This window comes from Macaca nemestrina, chromosome 13, assembly GCF_043159975.1.
Source record: "Macaca nemestrina isolate mMacNem1 chromosome 13, mMacNem.hap1, whole genome shotgun sequence".
In the NCBI taxonomy this organism is placed as follows: Eukaryota; Metazoa; Chordata; class Mammalia; order Primates; family Cercopithecidae; genus Macaca; species Macaca nemestrina.
This window is the reverse complement of record NC_092137.1, coordinates 3,474,958-3,499,323: the sequence shown is the minus strand read 5'-3', so window position 1 is coordinate 3,499,323 and position 24,366 is coordinate 3,474,958. Positions and strand designations below refer to the sequence as shown.

Below are 24,366 nucleotides of genomic sequence, written 5' to 3'. Positions count from 1 at the left end.
CTCAGCCTCCTGAGTAACTGGGACTACAGGTGCCCACCACCTCGCCCGGCTGGTTTTTTTGTATTTTTTTAGTAGAGATGGGGTTTCACTGTGTTAGCCAGGATGGTCTCGATCTCCTGACCTCGTGATCCACCCGTCTCGGCCTCCCAAAATGCTGGGATTACAGGCTTGAGCAACCATGCCCGGCCGTCTGAGCTTCTTATATGTTGTGGTTATTAATCCCTTGACAGATGGATATTTGCAAATCTTTACCCCATTCTGTGTCTTTTTCTTTTCTTATCTATTTTTTTGAGACGTGGTCTCACTCTGTCAAGCAGGCTGGAGTGCAGGGGTGCAGTCTCTGCTCATGGCAGCCTTGGTGCTCCAGCCTCCCATCTCAGCCTCTTGAGTAGCTGGGACTACAGGTGCACACCTCCAGACTTGGCTGACTTTTATATTTTATGTAGAGACGGGATTTCAGCATGTTGCCCAGGCTGGTCCCAAACTCTTGAGCTCAAGCCCACCTTGAGGCCCACCTTGGCCTCCCAAAGTATTGGGATTATAGGCATGAGCCACCATGCCTGGCTGCTTGTCTTTTCTTCTCTTCCCTGTTTTTAGAAAGATGATTCCTCCATTAAGTTTTACGAGTTTTGTTGATACGTTTGATTACAGTTTTCAGCTACCCTGTGTCAATACTGTGTCAACACAAAAACTTTGTGTTTTCCATCCTTTGATGTCTTTTTCTGTGTTTCTTGCCTGCCCGTCTCCCTTTGTCGAGCCTTTGCTTGGCGCCTGTGCTCATTTCTTTTGATCGCTGGTCTTTTCATGGTGAATGTTTCCTGGTCCAGCAGGATCTATATGTGGAGCTGGGCCCGGCCCCCATCGCGGGCTGGCAGGAGTGCTGACAACATGCCGTTGTGTTTGTGAGGAAATTCTTTGAGCTGTCATTTACCCCAAGCCAAAGGAGAAGGGCAGATGCAGGCTGCCCAGGATGCAACGCGTCTCTCCTCAGCTTGAAGAGCCAGAAACAGCTTCCTGAGAAGACACCAGGTGTCCCTGCTTGCCCTACTCTCCTTCCTACCATGTGGTGTGTGGGAAGCACCTGGCCCCAGCCCGGGCACCTGTTGCCGTTGTCCCCTCCAGGGGGACATTGCCCATTTCAGCATTGTTTCCAGGGCATGCACGTGGTCCAGGGACTGCTGCCCGGGTGTGCGGGGCTGTGGCTCCCCCAGCCCGCCTCCAGCACCTGCTCCTTCTTGACCTCAGCAGCCAATGCCGTCTGTCTTCAGATACTATGCCTTTGGATTATAGATGTTTCTGAGTTTCACTGTAGATGGAGTTTATATTTCCGTTTTTTCTTCTCCTTTTTTTTTTTTGAGACAGAATCTTGCTCTGTCGCCCAGGCTGGAGTGCAATGGCCTGATCGCCTTCTCCTTCCTGCTTTTGTGTGATTTCCCAGAGTCTGAGAGGAAAGAAATGAAGTCTTCAGCCCACTGCTTAAAACCGAAGTCCAGATTTGACTTGATAAAGTAGCTTTTGTGGTGAGGTTTAGGGTAAACTGGAACATGGACTCAGTCAGGAAAATTGGTTAAGAGGTTGTTAAAATGTAATTTAAGCACAGAATGGGGAGAGGAGGGTAGGGATGGAGAGTGCTGGAAGAGCCAGAGCCCAGGTATTGGGTGTGGGGCTGGGAGGGAGGGGCTCACCCCTGTGTGTGTGAATGGGGCAGGCTGGAGGGAGGCACTCATCCCCCGGTGTATGAATGGGGCAAGCTGTGGGAGAGGGGCTCAGCCCCATGTGTGTGAATGGGGCAGGCTGGAGGGAGGGGCTCATCCCCCTGTCTATGAATGGGGCAGGCTGGAGGGAGGGGTTCATCCCCTTGTATATGAATAGGGCACGTTGTGGGGGCGGGGCTCACCCCCGTGTGTATGAATGGGTCAGGCTGGAGGGAGGGGTTCATCCCCTTGTGTATGAATAGGGCAAGCTGTGGAGGAGGGGCTTACCCTTGTGTATGAATAGGGCAAGCTGTGGAGGAGGGGCTTACCCCCGTGTGTATGAATGGGGCAAGCTGGAGGGAGGGGCTCATCCCTTTGTGATGAAAGGGGCTGGTGGGACTGGGGAGGGACAGGGACCAGAAGGGTAGTAGAAGTCCAAGCTTAGTTGAGTGGACGTGCCCAGGGGCACTTAGTGCAGGTCTGGCTCGGGCAGTGTAGGAGGTGCCTGGGCACTAGATTCGCATTTGGAAAACATGGGCCTAACTTACAGAAGAGGGAGAATGCCTAAGACGAAGGTGTGGATGAGAAAAGTCAGAATCGAACTCCAGAAGCAAAAATGTAGGTGAAGGGAGAAAGAAGAGCGTGAGGCCATTGGGAAGGCCTTGCAGGGTGTGCAGAGTGTGGAGGTGCCGGTGCGAGGGAGTCCAAGGGCTTGGGCAGGGTCAGAGGGTGGAGGCGCCCGTGCGAGGGAGTCCGAGGGCTTGGGCAGGGTCAGAGGGTGGAGGCGCCCGTGCGAGGGAGTCCAAGGGCTTGGGCAGGGTTGGCGCTGGTGGCGGCTGTTGGGTCTGACAGTTGGGTGATTGACGACTGAGTTGGGGTCATGACGGTCAGCACAGGGTGAGGAACTGGGCGCAGCTGACTGGAAGGGCTGGAAGGGCACTCCTCGCCTGCTTACCCATCGTTACATCTGCTGTGAGTGGAAGGACGGAGATAGGGGAATAGCTCGGGAGGGACATTGAGTCAAAGACAGTTTTTTAAATTTTTTTCCCCCATGGAGAAGGAGACATGTGAGCTATTAACTAAGAAGCCAGAGAAGAGGGAGAGGTGGAGAGCAGAATGGCTGTTATGGGGGGTTTCCTGGAAGCCAGAGATGGCTCTGTTTCCTTGGAGACCCGTGAGTGAGTTCTTTCATTGCAGCTTAGGGGGCTAGGCTTGCACCAGGGGCTTGCGAAGAGATTACTGGTAATGTCTGCCCCAGGCAATACAAAATGGAGGCGGTGAGGGTGGAATGAAAGCACCTTAGCTATGTGGAAAGGCTTGGACTTCAACAGGTAAGTGCAGGAGTGAATGAATGAATGTGTGTTAGGGCTTCTGGGCTCTCAGAAATAGAGCTTCACCACCTCAGTTTTCCTGGAGGGTTTAATTCTTTGACTGCATTTTTTCTTTTGGGTGTAGATGAGAAATGGGTATTTAGGTAACACAGAATGGGGCAGTTAGGACTTTGTCCCCTTTCCTTCTTTTCCTTTGTTTCTTCTCTTCTTCCCTCCTCCCTTCTCATCTCCTTCCTTCCGCCTCCCCTTTTCCCGCACTTTCCCCTTCCTGACGGTGTCCTGGTGTTTGGTGAGCAGCGCTCTGTAGTGGTCCTTTCTGGAGGGAGACTCTCAGTGTAGGAGAGCAGGTTCATCTGCCCCTGGCCTGTGTCTCCCCTGCTTCAAGCACAGGCCCCTTTCCACCTGCCGTCCTTAAACCTTCTAAGCGAGAGAATCCTGATAGCAAGCTTTAGTGGACATGGTTTGCTAGCTGTTTCTGGTAACCACTTACTTGCTTAACCTAGTAAGCAAATGAATACAGTTGTGAGTTTCCCAAGGGAATGGTGTGCACTCAGTTAATATGTCTAGGTACTGATATTTCTACCTTCTCTAAGTAGTCATAAGGTTCCTGATGATTCTTTCCTGCTATGATCCTGAACTCTCAGCATTTCCAATTCCTTTGCCTGGTTTGGTTCCCTACAGGGTGTTGGCAGACTAGAAATTTGGCTTTGTGAGAAAAACACCTTGGCCTGTCTTTTCCTTTTCTTTTTTTTTTTTTGAGATGGAGTCTTACTCTTGTCGCCCAGGCTGGAGTGCAATGGCACGATCTTGGCTCACTGTAACCTCTGCCTCCCGGGTCCAAGTGATTCTCCTGCCTTAGCCTCTTGAGTAGCTGAGATTACAGGTGCCCACCACCACATCCAGCTAAGTTTTGTATTTTTAGTAGGGACGGGTTTCACCATGTTGGCCAGGCTGGTCTCGAACTCCTGACCTCAGGTGATCCGCTCGCCTTGGCCTCCCAAAGTGCTGGGATTACAGGCATGAGCCACTGCGCCCAGCCCCACCTTGGCCTTTCTTTATGAGAACTGGGGAAAACGCACGGAATTTCTATTATAAAGTGACCTGTATGCCAACTTCTACCAAATGTGCCATTTGTGTTGCCATCTACCCTACTTTACCGTGAGAGCCATAGCCGGGCTGAACGTTGGGAGTGTGGGTTCTTTTTCCCCTTTAGTAGCTTCCAGGCAGAGGCAAAATCACATGACCTTGCTGGTCCTCAGTTTCTTTATGTACTAAATGGGAATAATCCTCATCCTGTCTTCCTGTGTACTTCATTGAATTATGAGGATGAACCAAGACAGAATATGTGGAAATGTTTTTTGACATATTATACCATAAAAATTTGATCTTTTATCATAAGGTCATTGGAACACCTGTAAAACGATCATTCTGACTAGACTTAGTGGTCATTTTATCATTACTTTAATCGAAGAGGTAGAGTTATACACATAGAGATCTGTCACCGGAATGGCCCAAATTAAATAATTTTTGGAAAGCTCTTAAACTTTTTATTTCACTGTGATTTTTAAAGATACATTTTAGATATGTCTATACAAATGATTTTCTGTTTCCATTTCTTTTTAAGAAGTGTCTTTTCTTGTATGAGCTTGAATAAGATAGTTCCAAATTTGCAATGCTTTTCTAAAACTACATCCTCTTCACTCCGTCTGAAACAGATGATCTATTTAGACTTGTTTTTCTGCCTGCTTGCCATGATTCCTCTCCAGGTATGCAGCTCTCAGCTCTGCAAATTGCTTTACAGTGGAGTAAATTGAATGCTGGTTCATTATTGTCACTCAAGTAGCTTCTGCATTTTCTGAATTGCCCTTCGTTTTTCAGTATGATAGCCACTGATACGATTTGCTTATTTTTGGTTTTCTTCTATTTTCAAGTGATGGCATTTAATCCTGCCTTCTGTCTAACTTGGAGCTCCTGGGTTCATTTTGATAAATGTTAATATGTTGTTATTATGGTCTGTGCCAGAGTTTTTGATGCTTAATCGTCTATCATCTTGTCTTTTAATCTTTTTGAGTCTGTGTCTCCTCTCTCCTAATGAGAGTCTAAGTTTCCTGAGGGCAGAGGTGGCGCCTCGTACCTCTTTAATGCCTCCACTGTACCTGCTGCTAGGCAACCCTTCATCACTGACTTGAGGCATAGACAAGCTTTTCTGTGGAAAGTAGTCATTCCCTTTCAGGTGGGTCCTCTCCTGGGGGCTGTTTTTGGGGCCTTTTGGGCTTTTTAACGTCTAGGGTGACAACACAGTCCTGCATTTGAAAATCTTGGTGTTCTTGTCTGAAGGTGGACCTGTCCCAGTGTTCTCTGTCCTGACCTGGGGTTCAGCCTTGGAGCCATCAGGGCTTTGTCTTTCAGGAATGGCTTGCACTCCTCCTCATCAGAGTCATCTTTCTCCAAGCCAGAGTCAGAGGCTCTGTGAACTTGCTAATAATTATATGCAAAGTTTTCTGTGCATATATGCACATTTTTGGCAGAAGGCCTATAACTGGCTCCAAAAATTGTCCAGGGAAGTTGCAGCAGAGGGTAGAGGGATACCGACAGTGGGACTCTTAAAGGCTCCTTGAAGAGCTGAATTGACCCGCACAGGTATTTTCTCCAGGTGTCTAATCATGGACATGTTGCTCTAGACATGCGTATTCTTGGTTTTTTTAAAATGTATTTTAGCTGCCGAAGTTTTGTGCTGCTATTTTGGGAAGGTTGGAAACATAGATAATATTGGTTATGTTTTCTAAGAATAGTTCATGAAATTGTTCTCTCTCAACTGTTTTTTTTGCAATGGACACCCAAGAGATGTCATTGTTTTGCTCTAGCTGTGGAAACCAAGTCAAAACTAGGCAGACTAAATGGTCAGGGCAACTGTTCACTTGTTTCTCTTACCTGGTTTTGAAAGAAATGAATCAAAACACCGGAAAGAACATGTACGAGTTGGATGTGAACGCCGACTAGGTGGGAATTGGGTGTCAGGTGTGTTCGGAGCTCCATACGGGAAGGGGGCGTGACTGAATGGGGGCGTTTAGTGAACTGTATGGTGCAGGGTTAGTTTCCTGTTGCTGCCATAACAAAGTCCCACAAACATAGTGGCTCAAAATAACATTATTTGATTATTTTACAGTTTTTGTAGGTCACAAACCCAAAATGAATCTCCCTGGGCTAAAGTCAAGACATAAGTAGGTCTCTGTTACTTCTTGGAGGCACTAGGGGAGAATCTGTGTCTTCACCTTTTTTAACTTTCAGGGGCACCCACATTCCTTGGCTCATGGACTCTGTTAAAAGAAAAACTTAGCTGAATTAAATGTAAAGGAGTTTAATTGAACAATGATCAATTCGTGAACTGGGCAGCCCCCGGAATCACAGCTGATTCAGAGAGACTCCAGGGACGCCTTGTGGTCAGAACAAATTTATAAACAAAAAAAGGGAAGTGACATACAGAAATGGGAAGTGCGGTACAGAAACAGCTGGATGGTTTACAGGCTGGAGTTTGCCTTATTTGAACACAGGTTGAACACTCAGCAGTGTATGAGTGGTTGAAGTATGGCTGTGGGATTGGCCAAGACTCAGGTGTTACAGGTGCAGACTCCTAAGTTAAGTTCTCAGTCTTGTCTACATATTAAATTAGGTTGTGGTTCATCCACAAGGACTCAAATATAGAAGCATGGAGTCCTTCTCAGGCCATATTTAGTTTGCTTTAACAACTCCTTCATTCATCTTCAAATCCAGCAACAGCCACCGGGTCCTCCTCACAGCTGCCGTTGTTACTGGTGGAAGGTGTCCAGATTTTTGGCATCTTGAGCAAAGAATTGGACAAAACACACAAAGTGAGGAAAGAATGAAGCAACAAAAGCAGAGAGTTACTGAAAATGAAAGTACACTCCATGGGGTGGGATTGGGCCGAACAGCCGCTCAAGGGCCCCGAATACAGAATCTTCTCAGGTCCAAATACCCGCTGGAGCTTTCCCATTGGCCCCTTGGTGTTTACCCCATGTAAATGAAGTGATGGCCCACAATCAGTGTGATTGGTTGTGGAAAGCAACCAATCACAGCAACCAATCAGAGGCTACAGTGAAGTTACAAAGTTACAGCCTTATCCAAACGTCTGATTGGTTTGCAAAAAGCAACCAATCAGAGGTACTTTCAGCTTCTCTACTGCCATGCAGAAAAGGTGAGGGTTTGCAAAGGGTGTAGCCTCTAGTCCTGTTGTTACTTGGGTGTAGAAAATTAGGGTTTTCCTTTCAGTTTAGTTCTAGGAAGTCAGCGTGAATTGGCCTTAGGTTCCCTGCCTCCGGATTCTGTTCTCCTGCCTCACCACCTCTCTGGTTCTCTTTTCTGTGGTCGCATTTCTCTGGAACTACAGCCAGGGAAGGTTTTCTGATTTCAGTGACCCACATGATTAAATAATCCAGGATAGCCTCCTCATCTCAAGGTCCTTAATTTAAGCACATCGGCAGAGTCCCTTTACCGCGTAAGTTAACATTCACAGGTTCTGGGGATTAGAATGTGGATATGGGTGGAGGGCCATTATTATGCTGGCCACAGCGACGTGATCCAGGTGCAGTTAATGCTTGTCCTAAAACAGAGATGGATTTGAATTTATAAGCCTGCAGTGCTAGTCACAGCTGTAGTAACCAGTTGTATAACTTTTTCCTCTAAGCCTCAGGTTCATCACCTGAGATCTTAGTTTTATCTTCTAATTATTAAACATATTAACCATAGCTATTGCAACTCAGGCTGTTGTATACAGCCTGCATTTCTCTTTCAGGAAATCCAGCCACTTCTGAGATTGTTGGAGGCTGATAGCTCTCAGCTGGGCCCTGCTCCAGGAATTGCCCTCAGCTGAACAAAGGCATGTTGCCCAAGGTCACACCCCTCCTCAGGGACAGCCTGCATCCAGTGACTGACCCATGGGGATAGGGGTTGGGTGGTATAAAACCCTGGCCATTTGGCCTTAACTCTGAAGGGCCGTCCAGCTCTAGAGCTCCCCATTGGATTGGCTGAGGCCTCCATTGCAGATGTGATGCATTTCATCTTCTCCCTCAGCCCAGCCCTCCCTCCTTCACCCCAATATGGAAGAGTTCCCAGGAGCACTCTCTAGCAAGTCTCCTTTACATACCTTTAGAGCTTTAGAGCTTGCTTCCCAGGGAATCTGTTTGAATCCTCTGTAGCCCTTTTTCTGTTGGTTGTTGTTTCTTTTGGTTTTTGATTTTGGTTTTGTCTTATTGTATGACTGGCTATTTTAATTAATTATCTATTTTATTTTATTTAGACAGGGTCTTGTTCTGTCGCCCAGGCTAGAGTGCAGTGGTGTGATCATGGCTTGTGGTAACCTCAATCTCCTGGGCTCAAGTGATCCTCCTGCCCCAGCCTCTTGAGTAGCTAAGTCAGCAGGCAGGAGACACCACGCCCAGCTAATTTTTACAATTTTTTTTTTTTTTTTTTTGCAGAGATGGAGTCTTGCTCTCTTGCCCAGATTGGTTGGCCATAACTCCTGGCCTCAAGTGATCTTACTGCCTCAGTCTCCCAAACTGCTGAGATAAGAGGTGTGAGCCACCATGCTTGGCCTTATGACTGGCTATTTTTGATTAAATGTTGAACATTTTTCTGTGTCAGATTTTAGAAACTTTGGATGTTATCTTCCTCCAGAGGATTGACTTCTGGCAGGAGTCTGGCTAGCCTAAGAGCACTGACCTGCTCCAATCAGGATTGAGATGACTTGGAGCTTTAGCCTGTGCAGGTTGGTCTAATTCTAGTTTGCCTTTACTCCTGGGCTGTATACCTGTGGGGTTAGTGCTTTACAGGCTCTTCTCCCAGGTGGACCCTGTGCTTGGGTTTTTGTGCCCTGAGCTCCAGGAGTCTGTCAAAGCTCTCATCAGCATCAGCCTATCAGCCACGCTTTCCAGATTGGCAGATGCCTTGAGGTGAAGAGTGACCAGGTGTTGGGCTTCCCCGCTAGGCTTCCTCCTGTCCTGGATCTTGGCATTTCTTCGTTGCCTTGGTAGTTCTCTGAGGCTGTGAAACAGATTCAGGTTATTCCTTTAGTTTTTCTTAGTTGTTATCTGCAGAAGAGTTGGTTTAAACCCCCTACTCTGCTATTGCTGGAAGCTATTTTCTGCTGTATTGTTGAAGTATAATTTGTTTAACCAGTCTTTTACTGTTGAAATAATAGTTTTACTAAAAAATAAACATTGATGTGTACATAATTTACATCTTTATTGCTTGATTTTTTACCCACTTACAATTATTTCCATATGCAAATTTGAAGTGGAATTGTGTTGAAAGTGTGCAAAAGTCAAAGGCTTTTAATACATATTTCTAACTTGCTTTCCAGACACTGTACTAATTTATACTTTATCAACAGTAGATGAGATCAACTGCCTTTTTCATCTCTATTAAATCTAACTTCATAAATGTGCATGTGTTTTTCTTCCGTCCTGCAGGCACGTGCTTTAACACCTCAAACTGCAGAAACAGATGCCATTCGGTTTTTGGTTGGGACACAGTCTCTTAAATATGATAATCAGGTAACTATTTTTGACAAATGTATACATGATAATTACTAAGCCTATTCTTAGTTTCATAACCATTTTGCTCTGATTTTCCAGCAACATTTGAGAAATTAATGCCACATAAACAAAATAAAACTTTCACTGGATTTAAGTCTATCTTCAAATCAAAGAATATTATCCATCTCTGTGCATCGACTGTGTTCAGTAATTTAAACTTCCTCTGTTTGGCATGACCTTTGTAGTCTTGCTTGGCTCTTGTGGTTATATAGATTTGGTTCTATAAGCAATTGAGAAGCAAGGATATGTGGTCACCACTACCCCTTCTTCTTGGGCCTGTGGATTACTTCTTTAATTGCTCATAGAACTCTTTCTAGGTGAGTGTGGGCTGGTTCACGACCTCATCCTCACTTGATCCAGGCTGTGGGGAAAAGAGAGATCAGACTGTTACTGTGTCTATGTAGAAAGAAGTAGACATAAGAGACTCCATTTTGTTCTGTATTTGAGATGCTGTTAATCTGTGACCCTACCCCCAACCCTGTCCTTGCAAGAGACATGTGCTGTGATGACTCAAGGTTTAACGGATTTGGGGCTGTGCAGGATGTGCTTTGTTAAACAAGTGCCTGAAGGCAGCTTGCTGGTTAAAAGTCACCATTCTCTTAATCTCAAGTACCCAGGGACACGTACACTGCGGAAGGTCGCAGGGACCTCTGCCTAGGAAAGCTAGGTATTGTCCAAGGTTTCTCCCCATGCGATAGTCTGAAATATGGCCTCGTGGGAAGGGAAAGAGCTGATCATCCCCCAGCCTGACACCCGTGAAGGGTCTGTGCTGAGAAGAACTAGTGTAAGAGGAAAGAAGCCTCTTGGCAGTTGAGATAGAGAAAAGCATCTGTCTCCTGCCCGTCCCTGGGCAATGGAACATCTTGGTGTAAAACCCGATGGTATGTTCTATTTACTGAGAAAGGAGAAAACCGCCTTAGGGCTGAAGGTGGGACATGCTAGCAATGCTGCTCTTTATGCGCTAAAAAGGTTTATGGAGATGTTTGCATATGCACATCAAGGCACAGCGCTTTTCTTTAAACTTATTCATGTCACAGAGCTCTTTATTCATAGACCTTCTCCCTACGATGATCCTATTTACCTACCACTTCCCTTTTTCTAAGACAGTAAAGATAATGATCTATAAATACTGAGGGAACTCAGAGACCAGTGCCAGCGCGGGTCCTCTGTATGCTGAGCGCCGGTCCCCTGGGCCCTTTTTCTTTCTCTATACTTTGTCTCTGTGTCTTATTTCTTTTCTAAGTCTCTCATCCCACCTGACGAGAAATACCCACAGGTGTGGAGGGGCAGGCCACCCCTTCACCAGGCCACTTGATCTGTCACTGCCACTTGATCCAGGCGGGGATACAGATGGAACCTTTTGCTGTCTGGCCACTGTAGCGGACACTCAGGAGATCTAGATTCGGTTCATGGCCTGGCAGTAACCATGTGACTTTGAGCACATGGATTCCCCTTCTGGACTCCATTTTCCTCATTGCTAAAGTGGAGATTAAAATGAGATGCTGTGGTGATTGCGAAGATGTGCGTTGTCTTTGACACCGGGAAAATGTGCGTGAGGCCATGTCAGACATGGTCTAGGGCCTCTGTCCAGCTTACCAGATCACACAGGGGAAATGGCATTCAAATAGCTGTTGAAGAATATGCAGGCCTGGATAGGATATAGTGAAACTGTCACTCTTGTATGTCGATAAAGGTTTAAAATCAGCATAGTTATAGCTACTAATTCAGTGATACATCCTTAGAGCTTCATAAATAAATGTTTATGTACTTAATCTGTAATTCCTGTATCCCAAACCTAGAAAAAATCATTATACATGAAGAATATTAGTTATAATGATACTTATAAAAACTTACAAGCAATCAATGTCAAAATGCGTGAATGTTAGGTTGAACGATATGAAGCCACTTGTAATGACAGATTCATACACTTCTCTCAGGTTGAATCTGGTTACTCAGAGTGAATAGTATTCCCTTATTACACTCGTTAAAAGTTACAGACTCCTAAGAAACATGACAACTTAAGAATTGTTAGGTGATTCGGTGGGGTGTTAACGTTGTGTTTATAGTATGATCACCGCGGTGGGAAAAAGCAAAGTGCACAATTGAATCTCTTCTTGGAATAAAGACTAGAAGGAAATAGGCCAAAAAGGACGAAAAATTGAGCCACGGGTTATCTTCAGATGCTATTCACAGGGTATATGTTCCAAGACCACCCAGTGGATGCCGGAAACCTTGGCAAGTACTGAACCCTAAGCATAATATGCTTTTTCCTATACTTACATATAGGTAAAGTTTAAGTTATAAATTAGGCACAACAAAAGGTTAACAACATAACTAATTAAAAAAGAACAATGATTATTAGTTATGAAAGTTATATGAATGTGGTCTCTGTCTCTCAGAACCCCGTACTGTGCTATACTCACCCTTCTTCTAGTTTTTTTTTTTTTTTTTTTGTGAGACGGAGTTTCACTCTGTTGCCCAGGCTAGAGTGCAATGGCATGATCTCAGCTCACTGCAACCTCTGCCTCCCAGGTTCAAGCGATTCTCTTGCCTCAGTCTCCTGAGTGGCTGGGATTACAGTCATGCACCACCACACTCAGCTAATTTTTGTATTTTTTTTTTTGTAGAGACGGGGTTTTACCATGTTGGCCAGGCTGGTCTCAAACTCCTGACATCAGGTTATCCGCTGGCCTCAGCCTCCCAAACTGTTGGGATGACAGGCGTGAGCCACTGCGCCCGGCCACTCACCCTTTTTCTCGAGAAGATGTGCAATAATACAAGGCCTATGTGATGAGATGAAGTGAGGGGAATGACATAGGCGTCGTGATGTAGCGTTAGGCTATTATTGACCTTCTGAGGATATGTCAGAAGCAGGAGCATCTGTTTTGGGTAATCCGGATCATCAAGCCATACAGTGTTGATGGTTAGATGTCAGGAACAGACAGTGTGGATGGTTCAGGGGCAGGTCTCTTCTGTAGCATGGATATGCTGATCAAAGGTGTCAGGAACAGATAGTGTGGATAGCTCAGGGTATGGATATCCTGATCAAGGGATGGTTCATGTTTCTGGTGGGATGGAGTGGGACGGCTCCAGACTTCACTGCACTACTCAGGATGGTGTGTGATTTAAATTTACGAATTGCTTATTTCTGGAATTTTTCATTCAGTGTTTTTGTGCTACACTTGACCACAGGTAACTGAAACCTCGGAAAGCAGAACCTCAGATTGGGGCGAGGTGGGGGCAACATCTAATCAGGATATAAAATTATTTTCTTTCTAATATTTTGTTTTCAGAATGTGTATATATGTATGTGTGTTACTTTTCTACTGGAAAAAATATAAGAAGGGAATTATTTATTTATAAAAATAGTTACCAATGGCCACCTGAGAAGGAAGGAGGACCCGCCATGAAGATGGCCTGTGGTTTCAGGGATGGCGCCTCCAGGGGAATTGGGGAGTAAAACCCACATGGGCAAAAGAGGCACAGAGATGGGATGGGAGGCACGCCACTCTGCCTTCCAAATGCAGCTCCACAAAGCAGAAGCCAGCAGAAACCCAGGAATTCAACACAAAATGGCGCCATGGAAAGCATGATAGTTATGAGCCAATTACTGTGCACCTGCTCTTAGCCAGAATGTGGTAATGGCATTTCCATTTGGTAATGACATTAATGAAGAATCATTGGTACCAAAGTTATCAAAATAGAGAAATAAAAGAGGCCAGGTGTGGTGGCTTATGCCTGTAGTCCCAGCACTTTGGGAGGCCAAGACGGGTGGATCACTTGAGATCAGGAGTTTGAGACCAGCTTGGCCAACATGGTGAATCCCTGTCTCTACTAAAAATACAAAAATTAGCTCGGTGTGATGGCAAGCACATATAATCCCAGCTACTTGGGAGGCTGAGGCATGAGAATTGCTTGACAACTGGGAAGGCGGAGGTTGCAGTGAGCTGAGATCACACCACTGCACTCCAGCCTGGGTGACAGAGCGAGACTCTGTCTCAAAAACATAAAAAAAAAAAAAAGAGCCCAAAATGACAGAAAGGGTTTTAATCTGCCTTAATTTGTTTTTTGTTTGTTTGTTTGTTTGTTTTTTGGAATGAAGTAACATCCAATTAATTATTTTAAAGAAGCTTTCCAGTTTTTCTGTTTCCTTTCTTCTAATTTGAAGAGTTCTGCTAATTACTCAAGTTAATTTCCAAGTATCTTATTTTTTGAGTCAACAGTAGGTTTTATTACACACCTCATGTATTTCCACACTTGCCTGCAGTTGTCTGTGTGTGAATCCCTATGATAGGTACGAAGCTGTGTTTTTGACTTGCTGGTTTTGTCTTTCTGTTTCTGGTAAAAGCATGTGACATTATTGAGCTGTTCGTTCATTCATCCACTCAACAAATGCTTACTTCGTAGATTGACAGAACTCTTTAATTCCTCTTTTTTATGTGCTGAGAACACAAAAACTGAACAGATATTTGTGTTCTGAGTTCAGTGTTTAGTGAAATGGCGAAATGGACAAGCAGATACTCACAGTACTGTTAGTATTACCATCTGGTATAGTTTGGCCCTGTCTGCACCTAAATCTCATGTTAAATTGTAATCCCCAGTTTTGAGGGAGGGACCTGATTGGAGGTGATTGGATTATGGGTGTGGATTCCCCCCTTGCTGTTCTCGTGACAGTGAGTGAGTTATCACAGGTCTGATTGTTTGAAAGTATGTGGCTGTGAAGGCTCCACTGGCTGCGGGCTGCAGCCGGGCCCATGTGCCTTCTGTGACAATAGAATCTGGCCTCCTCCCGCACAGTCGGAAGCCCCCGCCCCTTGCTCTGGAGCTCCAGCTCTCCCGGGGAGTGGTAACTGGGAAGGGTTAATGGCTCCTGGCCTTGCCTCAGGCCCTCACTCCTTTCAGGCAGTCATTAATTCCCTGGAAAGTGCCGGGTACCTGCATCATTACTCCATGATGCAGCTGTGCTATCTTTCTGAAAATGTGGGGACTGTCACAGTTGCCGACTTTCCTCTGAGGCACGAACTGATTTGCGTCCGTTTCCTCCTATGGGACAGGACTCTGTCGTAGCTCCCTGTGCTTGAGGAGGGGGGACAAGGATTTCTGGGGTCTTTGCTTGCCTTCTGGGGTTCTCCTTTGAGGAGGAGCTGGAGTTCTTCCTGGGGGTTGTGCTTATGGCTTAGCATGGGCAGGGATGAGGAACAAGGCGATTTCCGACCTGAGGCACTTTAAGTGCTTCTGCCGTCTGCATTTCCCACAGACTTTCGCCATATATTGGTACCCCCCACCCCCGCCTTCTCATGTAGATAAGGGATGAGTCTTAATCTTCCTCTGGAGACCTCTGGGAGTGCCATGGTGACAAAGAGGACCAGCTTCGCCTCTTCTAACGTGGAAGCATTGACCCGGTGGCTGGGATCCTCGTCAGTGAAAAGACTGATGTCACAGAAGGGCAATGACAGAGCAGCTCGTTTCTTCCCCTGGGTAACTTCTCAGCTCAGCTGCATGGTTCTGCATCTGTTTGGATTTGTGACAGCTTTGTGCCTGCAGCCCCGCTGCCTGCAAGTCCTGTTCTCACCTGTGCTCAGAATCACCAGGGCGCTTGGTCAACGTTCAGATTCCCAGCCCCACTCTAGACTAACTGAGCCTTGATTTATTCCCTGCTGCTGCCGCTCTCTCCTCCTCACCCTTCTCTCTTCCTTTAATGGTAAAAGGACCTGGTTGCTCAGGGTCACTGAAGCATCATAGGGTAGCCTGGCTTCCTTTTGATGAGGCCTGATCCAGAGGCTCCAGCCTGTCACTAAGCGTCCCTGACTCGCATTTCTGTTTCTTACTGTCCTCAGTGTGAGCTTTATCTTCAGGGGTCCTGTGTTTTTAGGGTATATCCCTAGATGGTCTGCCATACTTGGAAATTCTTTAATTGGTTCTTTCCAGCTTTCAGGTTCGGTGAGTCTTAAGATCTAACATATAAAGTGTTCTCTGATATTCCCCTTTTCCCTCACTCTTGAAGAATCGGTTTGACCCTGTATCAGTCTGTTTTCATGCTGCTGATAAAGACATACCCGAGACTGGAAAGAAAAAGAGGTTTAATGGACTTATGGTTCCACGTGACTGGGGAGGCCTCACAATCACGGTGGAAGGCAAGGAGGAGCAAGTCACATCTTACCTGGATGGCGGCAGGCAAAGAGAGAGCTTGTGCAGGGCCACTCCCCCTTACAAAACCATCAGATCTCGTGAGACTTACTCACTATTAGGAGAACAGCACGGGAAAGAACTGCCCCCATGATTCGATTATCTCCCACCAGGTTCGTCCCACAACACTTGGGAATTCAAGAGGAGATTTGGGTGGGGACATAGTCAAACCATATCACACCCTCAGATCTGTTGGTGTATTAGGCCATTCTTGCATTGCTATGTAGAAATACCCGAGACTGGGTAATTCATGAAGAAAAGAGGTTTAATGGTTCTGCAGGCTGTACAGGAAACATGGCTCTGGCATCTGCTTCTGGGACGGCCTGGGGAAGCTTCCAGTCATGGCGGAAGGCGAAGTGAGAGCAGGCACATCACATGGAGAGGGCGGGAGCAAAGAGTGAGGGGGAGTGCCACGCTTCAGTGGCCAGATCTCAGGAGAACTCACTATCCAAAACAGCACCCAGCCATGAGGGAGCCACCCCCACGATCTGAACACCTCCCACCAGGCCCTGCCTCCAGCACTGGGGATTACAGTTCAACATGAGATTTCGGCAGGGACAAATATCCAAACTATATCAGGTGGCATTCCTGCACGTGTTCAGCTGGACGGGTTCTTTGGGTTTAAGGAGAAATTTATGATTTTTGTCCAAGGTTTTTGAGTCCTGATCTCTCCTACAGACAGCTTCTATCGTCTTTTCCGTGAAATCTTCCCTTTTCCACCCCCTTTTCAATTCCTGAGCTGGAACTAATTGATGCCTTTTCTCTACTCTTGTCTGTCTTTGCATGTGCATGCCTCTAATATAAGGCTTCACGTTATAGGATTCCTGTTACTTCTATTCTGTATTTATTTTTCTTCAAATTCCTTGACACCTTGCCATCCCTGACACATATTGTGAGGCCAAGGACCGTTCACTGCTGTGTCCTTTTGATGCCTGGTGCTAAGCAGGTTGTTGGATGGGTGTATTTTAAGGAAAGTCACAAACTTCTGTAATAATTAGTTCTACTGTAGCAAATGTACTCACTTTTCACAAGTAAATCTTGTGATGTCCTATTGGGCATCTATTACATTTTCAGACAAACATCAGATTTGTTTCTGTCTGAAGAAGTCACGATGTCCAGAAACCCCATGCCTGGACAATTCCGGGGTTTTGCTGCAAATTCCATCAGGTTTCCCGGTGTCCATATCAATGAGCATTGGGTCAAAACCCACAGCCAGTTTCGTCTGCCCCACCAGAGTCACAAAGAGTCAACGCCAGAATCTCCGTGGGCCCTGCTGCCGCCCTTGGGCCAGCCATCAAGTGGTGCCCCTCCCACACGGGTGGGCTTGTGTTGCATTTGCCTCTGCTCGGTTTGTGAGGTGTGGGGGTGGGCAGGGTGTCTGTCACTGCTTCGGATGAACAAAACATGCTGTGAGAAGTGTTGTGGACTCTGGATCGTAGGGTTTCCCCAGTCATCTGTTTCATTAGGGTTTCCTTAAAGTGTTTCTGTGGCACGTTGGTGGTGGTGGATCGTAGGGTTTCCCCAGTCATCTGTTTCATTAGGGTTTCCTTAAAGTGTTTCTGTGGCACGTTGGTGGTGGTGGATCGTAGGGTTTCCCCAGTCATCTGTTTCATTAGGGTTTCCTTAAAGTGTTTCTGTGGCACGTTGGTGGTGGTGGATCGTAGGGTTTCCCCAGTCATCTGTTTCATTAGGGTTTCCTTAAAGTGTTTCTGTGGCACGTTGGTGGTGGTGGATCGTAGGGTTTCCCCAGTCATCTGTTTCATTAGGGTTTCCTTAAAGTGTTTCTGTGGCACGTTGGTGGTGGTGGATCATAGGGTTTCCCCAGTCATCTGTTTCATTAGGGTTTCCTTAAAGCGTTTCTGTGGCACGGTGGTGGTGGTGGTTTTCACTGGACTTCTGTACCAGGAACGAGTCGTGTGTGCACCAGCGCAAATCAAGGCAAAGATGAACACGGTGCCCTGTTTCCCTCTTCTGCGTGCACCAAACTAGATCGAGGGAAAGATAAGCATGGTGCCCCGGGGCCGCGTTCCCCCCCACATGTGCATCCATGTGAAGAGAAACAGAAGTTAGTGCCACGGTGCTGCCTCCACTGTGCACTTGCTTTTCTTTTTTCCTCTGTGAATTGTACCCTACTTTGCTTTCTGAGAATTTTGGTCTCTCTATAAATATGCATATTTTTCTTTTTTTCTTTTCTTTTTTTTTTTTTTTTTGAGACAGAGTCTTGCTCTATTGCCCAGGCTGGAGTGCAGTGGTATGACCTCAGCTCACTGCAACCTTTGCCTCCCGGGTTCAAGTGATTCTCCTGTCTCAGCCTCCCGAATAGTGGGGATCACAGGCACACATCACCATGCCTGGCTAATTTTTATATTTTTAGTAGAGATGGGGTTCCATCATGTTGGCCAGGCTAGTCTTGAACTCCTGACCTCAGATGATCCACCCACCTCACCATCTCAGGGGATCAGCAGTCCCAAAGTGCTGGGATTACAGGTGTGAGCCACTGCACCCAGCCTCGTCTCACTATACTGATTATGCCCCAATAATTTCACTATATTGATTATACCCCAATTTTTTTTTTTTCCTTTACAGAGTTCTACTCATGTCTTTCTGATTTTTAGAGTGAAAGGCAGATCCCCACTGAAAGGAAGAGCCGGTACTTCAGCCCTGTTCTCTGCTACCAGAGGCAGCTGGTGGCATTCCAGTGACTCAGTTAGTTTCCAGCCTCTGCCGGAGCCCTTGCCCACCCACTGCACAGACTGTGTCACCTTCTGCACAGTTCTGAGCAACGTGCTCCTGGGACACAGGGAGCTTACAGGGAGCTTCTGGAACGTGGAGTCTTTTTTCTCCCCCACTGCCAAGTGTACTGTTTGGGCTTCATGGGCAAGAGCTGTTAATACCCTATGCTTTAATTGCCCAAGAGAGAAGTATTACTATGTTTGGGGAAATGGCGGTTATTGTGTGGGACTCATAAGCACTGGAAAATCAGTAACATACTTAATAACTGTATTACTTACCATTTAAGTTCTTAGCTAAAGGACCAATATGTATTTTGGCCGAGTGTGGTGGCTCACACCTGTAATCCCAGCACCTTGGAAGGCAAAGGCAGGCAGATCACAAGGTCAGAAGTTCGAGACCAGCCTGGCCTGGCCAATATGCTGAAATCCCGTCTCTCCCAAAAATACAAAAATTAGCGGGGCTTGGTTGGTGTCTGCCTGTAGTTGCAGCTACTCAGGAGGCTGAGGCAGGAGAATTATTTGAACCAGGGAAGCAGAGGTTGCAGTGAGCCGAGGTCACGCCGCTGGACTCCAGCCTGGGCGGCAGAGTGAGACTCTGTCTCAAAAAGAAAAAAAAAAGAGTGTGTGTTTCTATTAGAACAAAGGGATCTTAGAGATGTAGTTTCCTAAATGTACAAATGCTGAGAAGGGCCCAGATATACAAAGAGCCCAGAAAGGGTTAGTGGCTTGCCCAAGGTCACACAGCCAGGAATGACAGAATCCAAATGAGAGACCAGGTCTCCTGACTGGCAGGTCACGTTCATGTCAGCACCAAGCTGAAGCGTGAAGCCGACTACAGTAGAAACTGTGTTTTCAGGGTCACTTGCTGTAACCAGGAGTAAAGAAAACCAGCGATACGGGCCCATGGCTTGTCCTGTCCAAGATCTGGTCCCAGGCAGTATGCAGTATTCCGCATAACTCTTAGGGAATTGCCTCTGAGCAGGTGGGTTTTATTAATGGATGACGTGGCAGGGAAGGCGTCTCCTGTCGTCTGTCCAGTGGCTGTCCAGGGTGAGAACGGGGGAGGTTTGCCATCAGTGGCCGAGGGCATCTCCTGCCTCTGGGGAAGCCACTGGATCATTTACTTTCCCTAGGAGGGTGGCTCTTGATTTTTAAATATCCAGTCTTATTTATGTGTGGTAGTTTTTATTTTTATTTTTTTCTGTGGAGATGAGATCTTGCTGTGTTGCCCAGGCTGGTCTTGACCTCCTGGGCTCAAGCCATCCTCCCACCTCCACCCTGCAAAGTGCTGAGATCACAGGTGTGAGCCACCGTGCCTGACCCTTTTCTTCTCTTTTCATTTTTTTTTCAATTCTCAAGAGTTTTTGAACTTTCACTTGAGAAGCGCAGATGAAGTGGACAGCGCGGCGGCCTCAGCTCTGTACTCAGCAGCCTGGCCCTGGGCCACATGTGGCCACACCGTGGCATTTCTCTCCAAGCCCCAATTCTTCCAGAAAAGGAGGGAGAGGTGATGAAGTTCATCTTTACTGACTTTCTAATAAATTTTTATAACTCTTTATTCTAAATCTTTACAATGTCGTCTATGGCCTTAGCCCAGCACTGGTAAAATCAACTTTAAAAATTTTAATGATGATTCAAAATATATGAGTTTGATCTTCATTATAAACGATTAACATATTAAAAAAATCCAATGTGGCATGAAAAGTTTAAAGTAACATTTAAGTACTGCTGACAGGGCGACCGTCTTTCCGGACCTGCCTAGCTGGTGTTAATGGCTCTTTCTTTTGAGCCCTGGTAATCTTTTGCACTCACCTTAGTTACAGTGTTTCTTTCTCACATTACTCGTTTTCGGAGCCGGCCTGTACCTGCATATGTTTATTCAACAAAACAGTTGTTTATGCTTTCAGGTGAGCTGGGTGCAGGCTGGTGCCCTGAGAACAGAGTTGAGGTACTGGTTCTTCTTTCCAGCTGGGAGCTGCCTCTCACTCTGGCTTGCTGCTGCCCTGCAGAGCGCATCTCTGGGGCAGGCGGTGGGGCTGCAGAGCTCGCGTGCCAGGACCAGGGGCTCCCGTAGGCCTGGCTGTGCCGTGCCTGACTGGAGTAGCCCAGGCCCTCCACTCTTCAAGCCTCGGTCTTTTCACCTGTACATTGTGGTTAATAGTAATATATTCTAGGGCTGTTTTAAGCATTAAAGCACTAAAGTGTATAAAATACTTCGCATAGTGCCTGGTGCAATATAGATTTCAGCCATTACTTCGTTATTTTTGCCCATGGCATCCTGTTTGAACAGCCCCGTGTTAAAGCAGTGCGTGAAGATGTGTACTTTGCGCTACTCTATGAATCAACCATAAAATAAGGGATGTGGGAAAATCTCAAGACTCATCAGGCTTGGCAATGAAGGTTATACAAGACCATTTCTATTGCAGTGTGCCAGATTAGGAGACATGGGCTTGGGAGGAACATGGATCCCCCTTCTGCCCTGTGCTGCTTGCTGGCTGGAAGGGGTGAACCTAGAGGAGCTGAGTCCCGTTGGAAAGCTGTGCCTTGTGTCTCCGTGAGAAGGAAAACAGCTTTATGGGAAGAAAGTGGGTCCAGCCAGAGGCAGAGCCTGTGGGGAGGCAGGAGACTAGGAGAGAGGGTCTGCTGAGACTTGCAGCCAGGCCGAGGGGCCAGTGTGGGGGCCTCGCCGCACTGTCCTGAAGATACACCCAGAAAACCGCTGGCTGTGCCTGCTGCCCTGGTGCATTTCAGAGGAGCAGATTTGCAAAGTAGTACATTTAAGTGCGTCCCTTTTTTCAGTGCTAATGGATTTCCTGATAAGTAGGAAATGTGAAAAATGCTGAGGAAAAAAATTCCCTAGCAACACAAAAATTACTTCTAATTTTCTGTATCCCCTTGTGGTCTGTGTTCCTGTGTGATGGTATTATATAATCACATGCCATTTTATAGCCTGCTTTTAAAATTTAATACTCTTGTAACATTTTTGGTATTAATAATTGCTCTTAATCATAACTTTTAAAGCTATATAACATTTCATAATACACCTTTTTTTGTTCATTTATTCTTTGGGGCAGATTTCACAAAATCAAATTATTGTTTCAGTTTCAACATTTATGTAGTTCTTATTTACATATTATAATGAACCTTATAAAAGAATTGGACAAGTTATAACGTGGACCAATACTATCATAGAATTCCCTGTATTGGTTGCCATCACTTAGAAGAAGTTGGCTAATATAGTAAATATTATTTGGTATCACGAAATTCTCATTTAAAAATTTTTAAGTTGTTGGTTATAATAAAGAATGAATTTTCTTCATGTATTTGTTATTAGTTTTTATTCTAATGCATTTCTGCCTGTAAGGTATAACTATAACTTAACATGCATCCAAGTGCACACATCCAGAATATGCTACTGGGGGCATCTTTACACATGCACGCACCAGTTCCCCGCACCCACGTACCCCCCTCCACACCCACACCCATGATGCACCCACACCCTCCCACACACCTCCCACACTCCTGCACCTGCCTCACACCCACACACACGTGCATTCACACCCGTGTACACCCACCATACCCGTGTACCCACAGACCCTCACACACACACTTACATTCACACCTGCACCTCCCCCACACCCACACACACACATACAGAGGTGGGCCACATACCTGTGCTCCCACACATGCACAACCACGCATATACACGTGTAGACCATGTACCCATGCTCCCACACACAGGTGCACACCTGCACGCACACGCGCCCACACCCACGTGCACCCGTGTCACTGCCATGGAGGGCACCCCAGCAGTCCCCTAAGATTCCTGGAGTCTGGGCCAACTCCAGGCCTGCGGTGAATGGTCTCTGTCATTTGCCTGAGGTAATCGCACAAGGTGCTCCTTCTCGTGTCTGATTTTTCTCACTCAGCGTTGTCTGTGCGTGTGTTTTTGTTACTTGTCATTACTCTGAGAATTGCATTTGTGAATATACCACAACTGATTTACCCATTCTATTGTGGGTTTTTTTTTTTTTTTTTCGAGACAGAGTCTCACTCTGTCACCCAGGCTGGAGTGCCAGTGGCGTGATCTCAGCTCACTGCAACCTCCCCTTCCTGGGTTCAGGTGATTCTCCTGCCTCAGCCCCCCAAATAGCTGGGATTATAGACGCCTGCCACTACACCCGGCTAATTTTTAAATTTTTAGTAGAGACGGAGTTTCACCATATCGGCCAGGCTGGTCTTAAACTCCTGACCTCAGGTGACCTACCCGCCTTGGCTTCCCAAAGTGCTGGGATTGCAGGTGTGAGCCACCGCACCTGGCCTACCCATTCTGTTGTTGATGGACATCTGAGATGTTTACTGCTTTGGCTATCAAAAATATATCTGCTGTGAAAATTCTTGCACTTGCCTTTTCTTTGGTGTTTGTAGGGTCTATCCCCAATTGTAGAGATGTGGCATCATAGGACATATGTATTTCTGCCAAATATTTTTCTCAATATCACTGAGTAATTATTTAATAATTAATAGTATATTATAAATGTGTAACAGGTCCACAGAGGAAAAAAACTGTTCATAGGTAAACTTTCCTTGGGTGTGGGAAGGAAAAAGAGTACAGTAAAGTTTCACTTATAAAAACAAGTGCTGTGTTCATTTCCCTGGTTCTTAGATGTGTGATTTGTAATTGGAAGCTGTTCACTGGGAATGTTTCTGAACCTGCTGTGGGAACTGCAGTGGCCCCGAATGGAAAGGGCGGGCGCACATGCTCACCGGGCTCCTGCTCTGCAGCGGGCAGGCCGGCCATGTCTGTCTGCTCCCTGGCCCCAGCACCCGGCACTGGCGGCCCCGCTCTACTCCTGGGAGATTCTGGCTCAGCTCACACGGCTCTGGCACTGGCCGGGTATGAATTCCATTCTGAGCAAGTCCAGAATGACTCCTCGGGGTGACCTTATACTGCTGTGAAGAAATAACTGAGACTGGGTGATTGATAAAGAACAGAGGTTTTTTTGGCTCACATTTTGGAGCTGTGCAGGAAACATAGCAGCATCTGCTTCTGGGGAGGCCTCAGGAAACTTCCAATCATGGCGGAAGGCGAAGAGGGAGCAGCCGCCTCACATGGTAGAAGCAGGAGCAAGAAGAGGGGAAGATGCCACTCACTTTTTGGTGGTGGTGGTTGTTGAGACGGAGTCTCGCTCTGTCGCCCAGGCTGGAGTGAGTGGCGCGATCTGGGCTCACTGCAAACTCCGCCTCCCGGGTTCCCGCCATTCTCCTGCCTCAGCCTCCCGAGTAGCTGGGACCACAGGCGCTGCCACCTCGCCCGGCTAATTTTTTGTATCTTTAGTAGAAATGGGGTTTCACCATGTTGGCCAGGCTGGTCTCAAACTCCTGACCTCAGGTGATCCGCCTGCCTCATCCTCCCAAAGTGGTACAATTACAGGCGTGAGCCACCACGCCCGGCCCATGCCACTCACTTTTAAATGACCAGGTCTCAGGAGAATTCACTCTCGTGAGGACTGGACCAAGTGGGGATGGTGCTAACCCATTCGTGAAGGCCCGTCCCCAGGATCCAGTCACCTCCCACCAGGCCCCACGTCCGACATTGGGATTACAATTTGATGTGAGATTTGGACGGGACACAGATCAGACCCTGAGAGGAGCAGCTGGAAATAATGAAAGGACCATCTGAGGCTTGGGTGACGTGTAGGTGCTACTGGGTATTGTGGAGACAGTTTAAAAATAGCATTTAATGTTTGTTTTGATTGCAAACGTATTGCGGAGTGGGCCAGGCACGGTCAGTCTCAGACCTCATTAGGCA

The 24,366-nt window shown here is 46.6% G+C and overlaps 1 protein-coding gene across 2 annotated transcripts in view; it reads left to right on the top strand.

The window, feature by feature from the left end:
* Nucleotides 1-24,366, top strand: part of EIPR1 (EARP complex and GARP complex interacting protein 1) — a 173,019-nt gene that overhangs the window by 8,111 nt on the left and 140,542 nt on the right. The window contains exon 2 of one of the 2 annotated variants that reach the window (XM_011768754.2): nucleotides 9,511-9,594. The exons of the other annotated variant lie outside the window; for it this stretch is intronic. Coding sequence (XP_011767056.1) covers nucleotides 9,511-9,594 — 84 coding nt within the window. The remainder of the gene's footprint in view (nucleotides 1-9,510; nucleotides 9,595-24,366) is intronic. 2 annotated transcript variants of the gene reach the window in all.